The sequence below is a fragment of the Carassius carassius genome, chromosome 12 (assembly GCF_963082965.1).
Source record: "Carassius carassius chromosome 12, fCarCar2.1, whole genome shotgun sequence".
NCBI lineage: Eukaryota > Metazoa > Chordata > Actinopteri > Cypriniformes > Cyprinidae > Carassius > Carassius carassius.
The window spans coordinates 32,950,677-32,967,911 of NC_081766.1; the positions used below are offsets into that span (position 1 = coordinate 32,950,677).

The window sequence follows — 17,235 nt, forward strand, 5'->3', positions numbered from 1 at the left end:
CGAAACATGATGCATGTTTTCAGTTTACTACGAAGTGAAATATTTCACTGAAGACACTATTTGCGCTATTTTAGCCGATACTTCTGCCGTTTTTGATGTCCTGAGAGAAAAATGAAAGTTGAGCCTGATGAGGGACACCGCTTTATTGTGTCGCTTTTTTTCCAAGGGAAATTTAAAAATCTAAAAATAAAGCGTCGGTTTCTACTCCACAAAGAATCATTTGAACTTCCTACCGCAGAAGGAGCAGGACATAAATAGTTCTGACATGTGGATGTAATTTCAGAAAAAAGGCAGACAGATGCAGAGAAATAAAACGCGAGCGGGAGAGAGAGACTGGGAACAGATTGAATCGAGCTGCATATCTGTGACAAGGTAAAGCCGTGAGAAAATATTCATAATTTTACAAGCAAACGATGTAATGGGAGGGAAGCGGACAGCAGAGAAATGACTGGCTCTTTGACTGCGCTTTAACAGACGCAAACATCAGAGAAATCCCATTCAAGCTCACATCAATTTGCGTGAAATTGTCGGGATGGGAGCCACGCTAATCGTATACACTTTGGGTTTTGTCTTTTGCGGCACCTTGCTGAGTTTCGTCTATGGTTTGGTAAGTTTCTTTCTTTCTTTCTTTCTTTCTTTCTTTCTTTCTTTCTTTCTAATTAAATGAATGCCAATTTATTCGGTCTTCTTTTAAAGCGCTTACTGATACCTGACTTACCTTCTAACTCTTATTACTGAAGAGAAACAAGAATCACGAACATGTGTGTGTGTGTATATATATATATATATATATATATATATATATATATATATATATATATATATATATATATATTGGTTATGCTTAATGATTCATATAAACAACCAATTTACTGTTGAAAACTTGAGTGCAAGACCTTATGACACATCAACAAAACCTTATGAAACTCACCCTCAGAATTCATCAGGGTGTGATGCAGAGCTATATATTTTAGGGTAGTTGTAGTATTAAGGCTTTATATTTTATGTGTATATATTCACAGCAGTGACTCTTTATGACTTGGTAGAGTGCCCTTATTAAATAAAAAGAAACTCCTGATACAATGGTGATGGATGTTCACTCACAGTGAAGTGGCAGATAAAGAATGTTGCTTTTTAAGAACTTCACATTGTCAGATGTGCACTATATAATTAAAGCCACTCCGCGGTGAAAGCTGCAATTTGTCACAGCATGAACAGAAGGCTGTGCTTTGTTTCTTACTATAAGCAAGATCAATTACATGTCTACGAGTCATCACTGTATAGGCTATTTCATATTAACTAACACACAAGGCATCAAAAACAGTAGCATGTTCAAGTGCCTTGTGTGTCGCTATTAAAATATCTCTAGGAACTCCATTGCTTTATGGTGCTTGCTTTATGCATCAGATGATGACCCTTGGGTTTGTGGGGCCCCCAGCAAGATCATAAAAAATGGGCCCCACCAATATTGACAGTATTAAAACTACATAACCACTACAAACATGACAACTGCATTGAAATAAAATTACAAGAAATATGAATTAATAAGCATCAACATTAAGTTAAAATCTGTGTTAATGCATAAAGAATAGTGTATATTTAATAAGTGTTTAACTATTTTTAACCACCTTTTATCTCTAATCACCTAAAGTTCAGCTAAATGTGACAAAGAAATCACTCAAAGTACAAATACATCACATTAATATGAGGTCATAGTGGAATGTTGTATAATAATTTTAGTGTACGATTGATGGTTAAATTTGATTTTTGTCAATTGAGTGCTTGAAATTCCATGTCAGCCACTCGGCACAATGTAATGATTTTGTGCTTATTTTGTGCATTTGCAACAACTTCAGCACGCTTTAGGAAAGTTAAAAATCTGTGGATAGTAATATGGTATTCCATAAACCAGCGATGCCATGCGACATGAATGCAATTTTGCAGATTATGATGCATTTTACATTTCCCTGTTTACTGCACCTGTTTACGCTGTGTTTGTTGTCACTTTTTTAACCCATTTATCAGGTATTTTTCTTTTGGTGACTGAAAGTTTATTTTGTAAGCTTTCTTCAGATTATTTTTGGTTGTCACCATTATTGTGGTTTGTGTGTTAAAAGATGAGGTCCTTGTACATCTGCATGTTTTTGTGGTATGCTGGTGTGATGATCACAATTTGTCAATGGATGTCAAAGAATGTTTTTATTTCCCCCCAGGCAACCGACCTTCTGTATTGCCTGTAAAATTGAAAATCATACCCTAAATATTTATACAATTTTACTCTGCATCTACTGCAAATACTATACTGTATCAGTGTATTGACACCAAAGGTTGAAAATTACTTGTTATTATTTTAATAATAACACTAAATGTGATTGACCGTGTTTCAGTTTTTGAGGCCTTGGGAGTGAGAACAGGTTGTGTACAATCGTACGGATTGTGCATTGGATATTTCCAAACACATTTTCCAAAATTGCTCTAGCAGGTTTTTTAATCTTCAGAGGAGACGTACATAATCTGGTCAACCATCAGATTTGCCATTTAAGGAAACCACCTCTTAATTATGTTGGACTATGTTAGAATAAAAAAAAAATGCTAGTTCCGATTCTTTGGAATTGCTCCAAATTGCATTAGATGCTGTATGTGATAAGTAGAGCTTATTTGAAAAGTGCCTAAAAGTACTTTAAACAAACTGGATTTTTTCATTTACTGTAGATAATGTAAGTGGAGCTTGTTTTAGGGGGATTGTCAGGGTGTTTCTTTTTTGTTGCTAAGGTGTTACGAGTCCTTTTTAGGACATTGCTTTGCTAGGTGGTTGCTATTGGTGTTTTAAGTGGTTGCTTATATATGGCTTTTTCCTTTTTCTTTTTTTTTCAAGAACCAGTGTGTTTCTTCAGACCCAACTTTGCACTGGCTGCTTTACACGGATCTAACTTGTTGCTAAATGTGATTACACTGACTCATTTATATTACACTGATTTTCCAGCAGGAACTTTCACTGATACTGTATTTTGTTGATCTTATAGTTATTTGCATGTATGCGTTTCACATTGTTGCATACTTTTACATACTTTCAAAATATGCAATTACAATATGTACACCAAAATAACAAATAAATAGCCTTTGTAGATTAATTTGATAAACTTAAGGGGTAATCAGGGGCAGACTGGCCATCTGGAGCACCGGGACTTTTTTTAAATGAGGGAAATCATAATATTACATCTATTTTCTACGCAAATGGATGAGTGTGTTTTGTTTGCATGTGAGTGTTTTGCACTCCCTTAGTTTGAAACACGCTCCCTTTCACGTAGTCTAATTTACAGAGAGAGAGAGACAGAATCAGATTTAGATGTAGCGAGCAGCAGGCCACTGTATACGTTCACTTAAAACATAACTGACTGTGTTTACCAGAATAATTGCAGAGACAATTGTTTTGAGATAATTTTGTGTGTACGATAAGCGAAAGAGGAATTAAATCTGTGTACGCACATTGTCTGAGATGCTGCTCTCAGCGAGTGCTTTGAATGAGTGCACGCAAGCTCCGAACGCGCGCAAATGGTTTAAAACGTTTGAATCGGCAAGATTTAGAAACAAGTGCAAACTATCAAGTACTATCCGTTTCACCCCTTCAAGCAAGTGAACAATGCGAATCAAGTTAGGAGTTTTACATCACTATTCAAGAGCAGGACGGTGATATATTCTGGATATATTTTTAAGTACTGATTTTGCAAAGCGAATCTATGTCTTTTCAACAGAATGATGTGTTCTGTGTGCAGTCCCTTATCCTAGATGCAACACACTGTTGTTATATTAATTGCATTTCATTTCATTTCATTCACTGACTGATTAAATTAGTGATTGTAGACACCACTCTAGCACAACCAGTTCCAGCATGTATTCAGTGCATAACTGAAATAAAACAGTACTTTTCAGTATCATGATCAGTTGTCTCAGTGGAACGGTAACAGTGATCAAATGGCCAGAACTTCTGATATTTGATGATAAACTTCACAATGTCCTCCTTTGTGTGGAATATACAATTATTCCAAGTGCATCATTTTGAATGCTCATGCAGCCCAGTTTTAAAGGGCAAACATCTAGTTGTGGATACTCTTAAGGTGAACCACTCAGTTACAGTCACATTCAAACACAATTCTCAGTGGGTCAGCCAGCATGCCTTGTTATAGAAAATGTTGTCTGGATGAAGTGACTCACTTTGTTCCTCCATTTATTAAAAAGGAAATTCAACTTTTCAGAAACTATTGCATGCAAATAATGCCTGGCGTATGACTAAGTTGTCACTCAGCTGCATGCATATTTGTTCACAGAACAACAGTAAGGACACTCTACTCTGTTGTCATTGAGACAAATATTGTGACCTCTTATTTAGTCAAAATGTCAGTAATAAAGGGTCATGATGCATTTTTACTCAATGCATGAGGTGAGATGAATGAAATTATAGTCAATCAGTGAACACTCAGGCGTAGGAGCAAGACTCAGAATTCATGAATCTATGTAACTGTAGCTGTGTAATGGTAAAGCTATTTAGAGGTAAAATGTAGTGACTATTGGTACACAAGAAAAGAAGACAATAATTTTAAAAATAATAAAAATACATTTTTTTTATATTAAATATAGGCAATAACTATATTTATATATGATTCCACCAGTTGAGTTTATCTTCGTACTGTACAGCTTCTTACATAACAATTGCTCTTTTAAAGGACAATAAACCAAAAAATGAAAATTCAGTCATCATTTATTCACCTGTATGACTTTCTTTCTTCGGTTGAACACAGAAGAAGATATTTTAAAGAATGGTGGAAACCAAAAAGTTGCTGGTAGCCATTGACTTCTATAGAAAACTATACTATTGAAGTCAGAGGATACCAGCAACTGATTGAGCCGCTATCTCAAACACTGCTGAGTGAAATATAGCATTTAATTTATCCAATGGCTAACGATAGACATTATTTAGTCACATAACATGAACATTTAGTTGAGTTACTATGTGAATATGTCCAAAAATGTAATTTGAATTAGTTGTTACATATAATGGTACATAATTTAAACCTATGCCTTGTAAAATACTAAATTTGGTAAGAGCAGACAAAGGTTTTCATTTTTCAGCATTTCACTGATTCTCTGTCAAGTTAAAAGGAGTTTATCTTTGAAAAAAACATCTTGAGATTCCTGTATTGTTTCATTCTATTGCTTTTCATCTCATATCCTGTCTGAATGGTCATTACAATACTGTGCATAAATAATAAAGGTCAATGCCTGAGTCGCGATGAAACGGAAGTAGCAACAGATTGTGAGGTGCATCTGAGTGTAACAAATTAACAGAAAATAAAAAAAATGTAAGGCGGGTTCTTTCTTTTTTTCTCCCTATCACCAGAGAGAATGAATGAATGAGTAAATACATAAATAAATCACTATTTTCATGGATGAATTGTTTTAAATAAGAGCAATAACATGCATTAAAAAAAAGACAGAATTTTCATTTCATGCGTATTCTACGTATTCTACGATACTGAAAATACTGTGGCACTTCATGTACACATGATAATCATAATATTGGGATAACATCCAACGCTTGTATGATTTATGTATCAATATTATATATATATATATATATATATATATATACATATATATATATATATATATATATATATATATATATATATATATATACATATATATATATATATATATATATATACATATATACATATATATATATATATATATATATATACATATATACATATATATATATATATATATATATATATATATATATATATATATATATATATATATATAATTCCATACTCATTTTATAATCAACTTTAGATTAGATTCTGTGTTAGGTTAATTTGATCTAACTGAACTTAATTATTTATTCATTAATAATTACTGACTGCCTCAAATGAGTGATTCATGTTGGCAGATAAATCTATCCTAGGAATGTGACTGAAGTTGAATGCCTTATTTGGAACAGCATGGATAATGACTTCAAAATGAACTGCAAAATCAAAAGAATAATAGAAAAAATATTCTGTAGATGCAGTCACTCCTTGTTCATGCTGAATAACAGATAAGCCTAATAAAGAGCTAAAATTAAAATGGCATGAGCGCATAAAGTGAATTGAGTGTAAACTCAATTAAAATATCAAACAGCCATGTTGCAGTTTCTAATTTGCAGCAAGTATGTGAAGTTGCTAAATAATCAGATATGTTGCATGCTGATTTCCTATAAAGACTTTCTTGAAGAAGTCCTGTAGCTAATGTGCAGGCAAAGCCTCAGTCATTAAAGTGAACACATTAGGACATCCTCAGTGTCATCAAATCTGATAATCTGATGATAAACCAGTCAACTGTTTGACTGCTGGCACAAATGTATTTTCTGTCATATGTTATATAAATTAAACTTTGAACAACAGAGGATTGGAAATGCTTTTACGTGTGTTGTACATCACTTTCAAAAGCTATATTTTTCAGTGGTATTCAAAGAGTGGTGGGCACAACTTTTAATTTTAATATTGTATTAGTAAATGTTGAACTTAACGTTAACTAAGATTAATAGAATAAAAGCTGTTCATGTTAACTAATATTACTAATAAACTAATGTTAACATATGAAACCGTACTGTAAAGTGTTACCCAGGATTGATTTTTAAAATGGACTTTTCACTTAATTTGTACAGAATGTGCCATTGTAACAGATATAAAATACCTGCTTCACTACACACCATTAAACTGCCCTGTTATTTTAGTTTTTAAAACTGAAGCACATGTGCTGAGAATGTGTTGTACCCGAAGAAGTATGTCTTTATGTTTAATTACGTTTTTAGAAGGCCTTTGAACAAATTATTAATTGATTTGTACTTTCTTCTTCAAAAGAGGGTTTTTGAGATGAATGCAACAAGGAAAAATGTAAAACGTCAGCATATTATTGGACACACCAGCAGTCGCAATAAAAAAAAAAAATCTAACGTTTGCATTTGTTAAATGAAAAGTATAAGTCATGCTGTAGTATTGGTTTTTTAAAACCCCATCAACAAAATGGAAAATTTATAAAAGGAGATGTATCTATTGTGACTTAAATGTATTTGAATGAATTCTCAGTTTCACAGGGTTTATCTACTATATGCAGTTGTTTGTTTACATAGTGTAGGTAGTTTAAAATATTGTTTTTTTTAATCATTCCTCATGCATATGTTTTTGCTGAGATCTGTACCTTTACATGTACACTATTTGAATGAATGCATTATAGCTTTGAAGCCACTGTGCAGTTTCAAAACATTTTTACAGCAATAGAAGTCAATGCACTTTTTTATGTTTCATCTTTAGTCTTTTCACTCATAAGTGTCTTATACAGTATGCAGAACAGATTCAAAAAATGTTACCTCCCCAACATCACCCTCCCCACCCCACCCCCAATACCCTTGCTATCTTTTCCAGACATATGGTCTAAAACAACTGGCTTTAGTTTACGTGAACTGAACGTCCAGTACAACATGAATCATTGCAACTACACAAACAGACAGTGAACAAATTGATCCGCTTTGGGTTTAAACACCTCGTATTTCTTCTTCAGCTCTTCACACCAAACTGACATTGAAGTCTGATCTACTCTTACAGTGTTCAGCATGTGCTTCAGCTGGGTTTGGGACTGAAAATTGACAGTTCAAATTGCTTTAATTTATCAGCAGTGTTTTCACAGTTACTATGACAGTTTTGACCTTCAGGAAGAATTCAGGAAGAATTCCCACTGATTGACCCTTCCATTTGTTCATCTATTACTATAGGTACAAAGCATCATGATTGTAATCAGACTTTTTTCCCCGTCCTGAATACATGCCTTGTAACCTTGCAAGCACTTGATGGGAGAAACCGGTGTGTCAGTTGTAAAGTAATGGCGTTTGCCATGATGCATGGCTTCAATTGCCTTTAGCAGGACACTTTTAGGACACTGTGTCACTGTAGGCATATCCAGTTGAATCTTGGCATATCTGTGTAGTGATGAAATAACTGTTATTAAACAGATCTCCTGTACACTCCCACCATCCTCCATTGGTCAGACAAACAGAAACTCCTGCCTCAAACTCTCACCATTGGTTGAGCCAATGTGCAGTGTTGGACTGGTCGGATGGTCAAACAAACTGAGCAATGTTTTGAAAGCACCGCAGTCAGGAAATCAGCCTACCAATGGCTCATTTATAACTGATGCTACATATTAAACTGGGATAGGACAGAGTATTTCTTGATATAGCAGCATCATGACATGTTATAATTTCTCCTCTTAACTCTTTCCCTGCAAACATTTTTTTAAAAGTTGCCAGCCATACAATACAATATTTTGAATTTCTGAACATTCAATATGTTACAGAAGAAAGAACAGGCCCTCTGCTTTTTGAGATTACTCTAGGCATCATAGAGTTATGGAGTCCAAACTCAATTCGGAAATGCTGAACTTTCAACCAAGCATTCATGTATACCTTAATAAATGTTAGTATACATTGTTGTGTCACAAACAGCATTCAATACGTGTATACAGTACAATACATCAGGCCTAAGAAAACACTACCTGTGATTGGGGATCACTGCATGGTAATTTTCCATTGGGTTTAAAGGGAGTTTTGAAGGTTGCTATCCTCTCTGCCTTCAACACATTAAAACTTAGAACACAACAAGAATACTAATATCTGTGAGCACAAAGCTTACACCCACTAAGGAGTCAACATTCCTAAAAATGTCTTGCTATGGATAAAAGTAACTGGAAAGAAATATAGCTCAATTGAAAGTGCTATATTTCTTTCTGGACGATAGAGACAATTAGAGAAATATTCCAAATTTGCACAGCGCGTATTGGCAGCAGTTCATGACTCCGATCTCATAACTCTCGTGTTAATAGTTAAGGCCTCAGTTTCACTAGCGTGGCAAGGCAATACGATGGCAGTATTTGACTCAGGAAAATGTTGTTTACTTGACTTCCCTTGACCTTTGCAAGGATTTTCCCCCCACATTTTCCACTCAAAGAATGTTGGAGTGTAAGTAACTCAATGCCAGTTTTACAGCAAGCTAAATAGGTGACACAGCTAGCACAAATATTTCAACGAGAAGCATTTTGCCTGTCAGAGTTTTGGATGGAGTCCATGATGTGCTAAGCCATGAGTAAAGCATTATATACTGGATGTCTCCATGCTGGCTACTGATACTGATTTTGTGGGCATCCAGTTTATAGCCAGTTTATAGTGATTAATGAAAATATATAAAAAATATTTGAGGAAATTATAGTAGTCTGAAAACTTACAGACAGAATGTTTTCTCAATCAGTTAGTATAAGTCAAATCCATTCTGACATACATAAGTGAAGTGCAATGTTGTGTTTCATTTAAGACACAATATTATCGATTGCAATTGTTGTGACATTTTTCTGTATTTTCTGTGTTTTCTTTTTTATTGGAAAGCACTTTGGTTCACCTTGAGTGTTGGGCTGTATAAACAAATGTTGACTGATTGATTGATTGTCTATTTTTGCAAACTTTTGCCATTGAAAGTAGTTCTAAACAAAGCCACAGCAGAACTGTTGTGCCTTTACAAGCAGCATACACTGGTATTTTAAAACTGAATGAACTGAGTGAGACAATGATTCAAATTGGCAGTCACTTGGTTCATTTATGAATGAATCAACCATTTGAACAATGAATGAATTACTAAATGACTCACTGATTAAGAGCAAGTGTTGCAACCTACTGGTGGTTTTATGTTTATATTTTGAGTATCACATCATAAAAAATAATATATATATATATATATATATATATATATATATATATATATATAAACATTAATATGCATTCATTTTTGCATTGTTTATGCAATTCTAATTGCAGTGTAAATGCATTCATGCCACCTCTGAAGAGTCTTTGTAAATATACCTGAACGCCACTTAAGTATACTTTTTTATGCATATGCAACCATAAACGCACAATCATTGTCCATTTGAGGTGTACGCAAATGCTGGAGGTCTATACATGCTCTAAAAAGTTTCATCTTTGTGTATGCGCCATTTTTTCCCATAAGTTATGACCGATAAAAATGTCTTTGTACTCTTTAAACTAAATCATAACTCATAACTATTTCACTATTTCATTTAATTTTTTTTGTTCTGTTTTCTACTGTGAAATAACAGCCCGAGTCAGTGTTGCCATCTTGTGGAACAACTAATTAGTGCAAAACTGAGTCAATGCACGTGTGCAACCTGCATGTACAAAGTACAAAAATCAGATTATGCATGTACTATTCTAGTGAAGAAATTTGCATCACGCATACTGTATGCGGACCCTCATATGCGTAAAAACCATAACATACTTTGGCCTTAAGATGCAGCTTCTGAAAACAATAGCCACATTGTAGCCTCAATCTCTGCCGTAATGAAAGTGACATACAGCCAAGTATAGTGACCCATACTCAGAATTTGTGCTCTGCATTTAACCCATCCAAAGTGAACACACACACACACACACACACACACACACACCGTGAACACACAACCGGAGCAGTAGGCAGCCATTTATGCCGAGACTCGAACCCACAACCCTAGGGTTAGGAATCCAACTCTCTAACCACTAAGACGTGACTTCCCATTCACAAGAGTGAATGAACGACATGAGGGTGAGTAATTAATGAAAGAATTACATTTTTTGGGTGAACTAACCCTTTAAAGTTTTTTTTTAATGTCTAGTCACAATTTTTCTAACTATAATTATTATAATTATTAATTTTTAAGCCCAAATTGATATGGTTAATTTGTGATTAATTAGATTAATTAATCAGAACATCATGTAATTAATTAGATTAAAAGTTTGAATCGTTTGACAGCCCTAGTAAAAAACAGCTGCCACTAGTTTTCACAGTGCTGCTCATGATGATGATGCAAACATACGATGGCTCTTACCACTACGATGTAAAAAGAGATCTGTAAGGGCAGGTGGAGGATGGTGCAATTGAGCTAAGGTTCAGACCATGCAATTGAACCTAGTGTGAAAATGGCATGAAAACACAAAATACACACAGCCAAGACAGTGGGACCATTATCTCAGAAAGTAAGAGGCGGTTGACTTTTTGCTATGCTTTTGCATAGACCTGATATTGAAAGGAATCTAGCATTTTTTTCCTTCTGTGCCTGGTTGGGATGATTTGTGCCATATGTGGGCATATGACAGGTTTCAAAGGAATATATAGAGAAGGATTGTGTGAAGAGGATAGTCTTTTTAGATACTAGGGAAATATGTCATGATACGTTGACAATCCTTAGAGAATTCTATCTGTCTCTTTGCTGGCTATCATTTGGTGTTCTAATCCACAAACTATAGACACTATTACAGCTGTGTTCGTTATTTTGTCAGTTTTTCCAACTGACATCTTTCCATCTGAATTTATGATATTACTATTGTAATTGGATTTTATCAGATGACTTGGTATATGTGACGAGTGGGGCAGGGCCGAGAGCCGTGGGAACGGTGCGAGGCCGGTGGAGTGATTGGAAATGAGTGACACCTGCTCTACCCACCGGTCTCGAGTCCCACGGTGGAGATGGAAGGATATAAAACAGGAGCGACGACAGTGAAGGAGGACAGAGGACCAGGCCTGGACTTTATTTTGTGTTTTGATTTTGTTTGTGCGTGGCAGTCGTCCGTGAGGGGCTGCCGTGCTGTTTTGTGTTTATTTTGATTATTAAAGTCATTTTTGATTGTCTGCCATTTCCCGCCTCCTTCTTCCCATGATCATGGAGTTTTAACGTTGTTACACTGGTGCCGAGGCCTGGGAGAAGGGGAATTTTTTTTTTCTTCTCCTCTCTCCCCTCTCTCATCTCTGTCGCTCCTCATCCTTCCATCTCCTTTTCTCTCGCCTCGTCTGTCCTACCCCCAGGTTCCCGCAGGTCACCATGAGCGGTCCCCCCCGGAGGGAGGGAGGGGGGGTAGAGCACAGTCTCGGGAGTACCCCCCGGCCTGCGAGGGGCGATGGGGGTATGTGACGGGTGGGGCGGGGCCGAGAGACATGGGAACGGAGCGAGGCCGGTGGAGTGATTGGAAACGAGCGAAACCTGCTCGACCCACTGGTCTTTTTAATAAACAGATTTATTAAAGCCACAGAAAGACAAATGTTTCACTGAATGCACAATACACAATTTTACATCCTAGGGTGAAGTCATTATGTTTTTTCACTTCACAGTTTTAAATCTGCAATTTCACTTGCTAACAAGTGCATTAATGTAACCAGCTGGATATAAACTGATGCAAGTAGATGATAACAAGCATGACATTAAACATTTCGATTGGACTTTTGTGTGTTTTTGTTGTTGTTTCAACAGCTAGTAGTAATACTAATGTTCGCATCCTCTCAGCCTTGACTTTCAGTAGCATGTACTTTAAATGAGACACTGAAAGCACTGTTATCATGTGAAAAGATCACTGCACAGCACATCAGATTACTTCATTTTACTCACATTTGGCACTTTGTGAGTGTTAATTTTACTGCACAGTGCAATTCAAAACCAGCAACTTAAAAAGCATAAATAGCACTTGACAGAGATATACTTTAGAAAGTTAGTTTCAGTAATATATGTCACCAAGTGGAATAATCTGTTGGTACCCATATTTCTTGTTAATAGCCAAAGCTGCCAAAACACTGATGTAGTTATCTCTGCACCAAGCATTCAGTAGATCACGCTTATGATATTTCAGATAGAATGGCATAATTTGACTGTCAGTCTGACTCAATCCCCTGTGAATGTTGTCTTCTTTCCTGCATTCACCTATCAATGTCCCAGCCCCTGAATTCCAGGCAGCTCTGCATTCCACATCTCCCAGGTTGACAGAGTAGTGTTACCATGTGAAAATTCACAGCCATTAACTTTTGCTTCTCCACCTTTATTTCCTACTCTAGTAGCGAGAAGAATTCACTAGAGTCAAATAATATCTATCAGGCACCCTGGATCTAAGGTGCGGGAGGTATACGGCCTTTTCACCAGGCGGCACCAAACTCTTGGCAAAGATTTCTGTGAAGAGGGGCTTGGGTGGGGGATTCCTAAAAGGACCTTTATTAGTTTCATTGCAAACCTCAGGGGCTTATGGGAGTTTGTAAGTATGCAGTTCACAGCTCTAGATTTTCAGCCAGGAGACTCAATACCGCTCGGGGGAAATACTAAGTGATTCAATATTCAGATAGCAGAAATGCCTTGAATGCAAAAACCGGGCAGCATAATGCTCTTGGCATGACACTAGCACAGATTATCTCTTGAGTTATTTATGCTTGCTTCTTACTAGCTTTTGTGTTTGACAAAAATGACAAGTTTTGTACTGTAGTATGCCTATCTTTTTTGAGGAAGGCAGACCCGTGCAGTGGGTTCTGTAATGCAGGGTGATAGGGCAACTATTCTTTGTCAGGGAGACCATGAATAATTATTTTAGCCACTGTGTGTTCTGGGGTTGTGCTGCTGTCTGCTCTCCATGTCTGTGAGTGAAGGTGTGTGATTTAAGTATGTTGAGTCACTGAGTGTGAGCGTGAGCTTCACTGACGATGAAGTGAAACACTGGGGTTCATTTATCCAGTGCCCCGCGCCCTTGTGACTGCTGGCTAATATATGCAGAGACCATGTGCTGTAAATGCTGCACAATCAGTGCCACAATCTGGATTCCTCCACACGGCTTCTCACTGACACACACAATCTGCTCTTCCTCGTGAAGTCAAAGATAAACAAAGTAAGAGATCCCTCTTGTTTTCAAAGTTTCCAACCATTTGGCTCCATCCCAGATTGCAGCGAACACTTTTTCATAATCTGTTCAATTCCTGATCGAGAAAATAGAGTCCCACCCTAGATCATGCCATGTATATATTGAGGGAGTAAAAAAAGGAATGCATTTTACTTCGACGTGAGATCAGCTTTTTTTAGAAAATGTTCAAGACACACAAGTTACTATAAAAGATTTAATATGTTTCTAGACTGCTAATAAATATTTTGGTGAAACATTTGGTGAAAGATATATTGTGAAATATTATTACAATGTAAAATTATGGTTTACTATTTTAATATTTAAAAAAAAAAATTATTACTGTGATCAAAGCTGAATTTTCAGCATCCATACTCCAGTCTTCAGTGTCAAATAATTCTAATAAGCTGATTTATTATCAGTTCTGGAAACAGTGCTGTTTATTTTTTATTTTTCTTCCAGGATTCTTTGATAAATAAAAAAAATAACAGCATTTATTTTAAACAGAAATCTTTTCTAACAATATAAAACGCCATTTAAATGTTTGGGCTCAGTAATATTTGTATATATATATATATATTCATTTCTTATTCAATTTAATTAATTATTAATTTAATATATTAATAACATATTAATTCATATATTCAGCAAGGATGTGTTAAATTGATAAAAAGTAAAACAAAAAACAAACAAAAAAAAACTAATGCTGTTCTATTTAACCTCTCATTCATAAAATAATCCTTAAAAAGTATCACAGGTACCAAAAATATATATAATAACTTTATGTCAGTTAACTTTTTTTTTTTTTTTTATTGGTTTTAGTTTTATTAAATAAATAATAATGGAATGCAAAAATAAGGTGTGATTTCTCAGAACCTAACAGAACGTTACTCAAAGCAACAAATGATCTTTTCTGGTTTTAATTAACAGTTTGTATAAAAATAAAATTGTAGTGTTGATTTGTAATTCAACACTGCGTGACTTGCTTGAGGTAAATGGCTGAGGATTTTCAAAGCGGCTTGACACACATTTTCATTGTTTACTGTTGAAAAGGCCTGTAATGTTTTGACACCGCCCCCCATTAGCAAGGTCTGTCAAACAATGAGCATCTAAATGAGATATTGAAATACTGAACACAAAACAATTATTTTACAAACATTTTGCATTGGACCGACACCAACATTTATCATTTGAATGTGACACTTAAAATCCCTCTACATCATTGTCCTTGAAACACCCTTTTTAGTAAATTTAGCCAAGAGATATGACCAGACGTAAAAGTAAAATTGGAGTAATAACATAAGCAAAAATTAATAATGCAAATCAGTAATTCTGCTTAAATAAGAAGCTAGCAGGCAGACGTCAAAGAAGTGGAGCTAATCTTTACTCAAAAGCAGAATCAAAAGTCGCATGAGGGTGTATTTTTCTATTTATGTATATTTTTAGAAATGTTTTATACTTTCCTTGATAAATAAGAAATAGTGCAACCATGAAACATGGTACAGAATCAAACTCTCAAATGACTGGGTGCCTGGTATCCACACAGAAATACATTTGACCTTGCCATCAAGTTTCACTTGCATTAGGCCATTTAACTAGCTAATCAAAGAGGTGGGATGTTTTAAAAAAAGATGAGAAACACCTTCTGATAATTAAGCAATCTCTTGATTAACTTCCATAGAGATACCCACTATTTACCCAAGTACTCCTTCTGTCTTTCCGCTCATGGTTCCTTGGCTCCATTTAGCCACTTACGCAGAACATCACCTTGTTTCTTCTGACCTCTGCCAGATCACAGCAGACTGCAGCTTTGGTCAGTGTGTTGCAGCACTTGTAAAAAGACCGAATGTCAGCTTGTTCTATGCTTAAAGCGATAGTTCACCCAAAAATTCTGTTCATTTACTTTCCCTCCATTAGGTCCAAACCTGTAAGAGTGTCTTCTGTGTATTTTTTTTTTTTTTTTTTTTCAATGTACAATGTTCTCTGTGACTAATCTGGTCAGACTTCATTTATTTTCATAATTTACATCTTTACATCAGTTTATTTGTTTTGACTTTCACCATCATCACAGACTTCTTGACCTTTGAGACTGAAGTCTTTTCGAATGGCACTATATAAATTACACATGGATTTTCATATATCAGAGTTTCTATAACATAATAAGTATTAGTTTGACATGATATTGATGTGATATTATAAAGTTAGTTGAAAATGTTATGATGATTATGCCAGAGTAGGTTGTTATGCTTATTGGCCAGTTAAGCAGCATCACCAGATTACATTGCTTAAAATATCAATTTTGAGTTATTATCTTATTTATGCATTTCTCATGATTTGCACACAGTGCCATCCATCCCCTATCTACCTTTGTATCTGACTATAGACAAGATGTGGCAAAGGTTCACTCCTCAGAACACATCTTATCACATTTTACAGTGAAAAGCTTTTAATGAGCACGGTGTTAGGAACCAGCCACATTTAGTTCTGACACTCATGAGTAGGCAGCAGTCTGACAACAGCCATAGAGCGACAAAGGGCAGTGGAGATCCCTTGATAACAACATGTATTGGGTTGACACTTGCTCGACATTCTCCTGCTGCATAATGATATCAGGCGGTGTTTCCTACTCTTTGCTGCGTGGCAGTTTCAGCCTTCATGATATTTGGCACTGGCTATTTGTTACAATGCCAGAGGTGCAACTAAAAGGATGTGACAGTAATGCCTTGGTGTAATTTCACAGTCCATTTTATATACTGTATGTTTGCAGTTAGGGGCATTCAAATGACATTAAATCCTACAGTAGTGTACCGAAGTGTGATTTATTTGAGAACATGTTTTGGTCTTGGGCTATGTTTATATTATGGCTAATTACATTAGCACTCATTTTCAAATGAGAAGCACTGCATAACATGCATTCTGGACTTAATTTAGTTGTCAGGGCATGAATGTACAGTAGGTTGTTTCAAGATCTAATAACATATTCTCATGTAATTATTAAGATGTTAACTTATGCTAACAATGTTAGTGTGTATGCTGATACAGTATTAAACGATAATCCAAAACTTGACTTAATCATAATGGACCCTTTTGCCTTTATGCTCATTTCCGGTGTTATTGTAAACAATTAACTAGTGCACATTACTCAGTGTATCAAATAATTGTTTATCTTTGCAAAATTTTGTCGAAACTTGCTAATACATAAAAATATTTTATCTTTCCACTGCTGTGCACATATAACTATTCATTTGTCACATTGCATAGACTGAGACTTTGGCTGAAGCTACAGATCTTTCGGTGGTCTCTCTTTGTTTTCTCCAGACTTGTCATCATTAATTTATGCTATTTATTGCAGGATATCTCTCTTTAGAGGGCTTTCAGACTTATTCTTAGTCGTATTTACTTTCCTGAAATCCTTTAATTTGTCTGTTCACTCCGCTGCCTCAGGCCTTAGAAAA

At 35.5% G+C, this 17,235-nt stretch overlaps 1 protein-coding gene across 1 annotated transcript in view; it reads left to right on the forward strand.

The window, feature by feature from the left end:
• Positions 1 to 112: 112 nt before the first annotated feature.
• The window catches only part of LOC132155283 (parathyroid hormone/parathyroid hormone-related peptide receptor-like), an 89,647-nt gene continuing 72,524 nt past the window's right edge, over positions 113 to 17,235 (forward strand). Inside the window, exons 1-2 of the mRNA XM_059564161.1 lie at positions 113 to 372; positions 475 to 607. Coding sequence (XP_059420144.1) covers positions 299 to 372; positions 475 to 607 — 207 coding nt within the window. The 5' untranslated portion in view covers positions 113 to 298. The remainder of the gene's footprint in view (positions 373 to 474; positions 608 to 17,235) is intronic.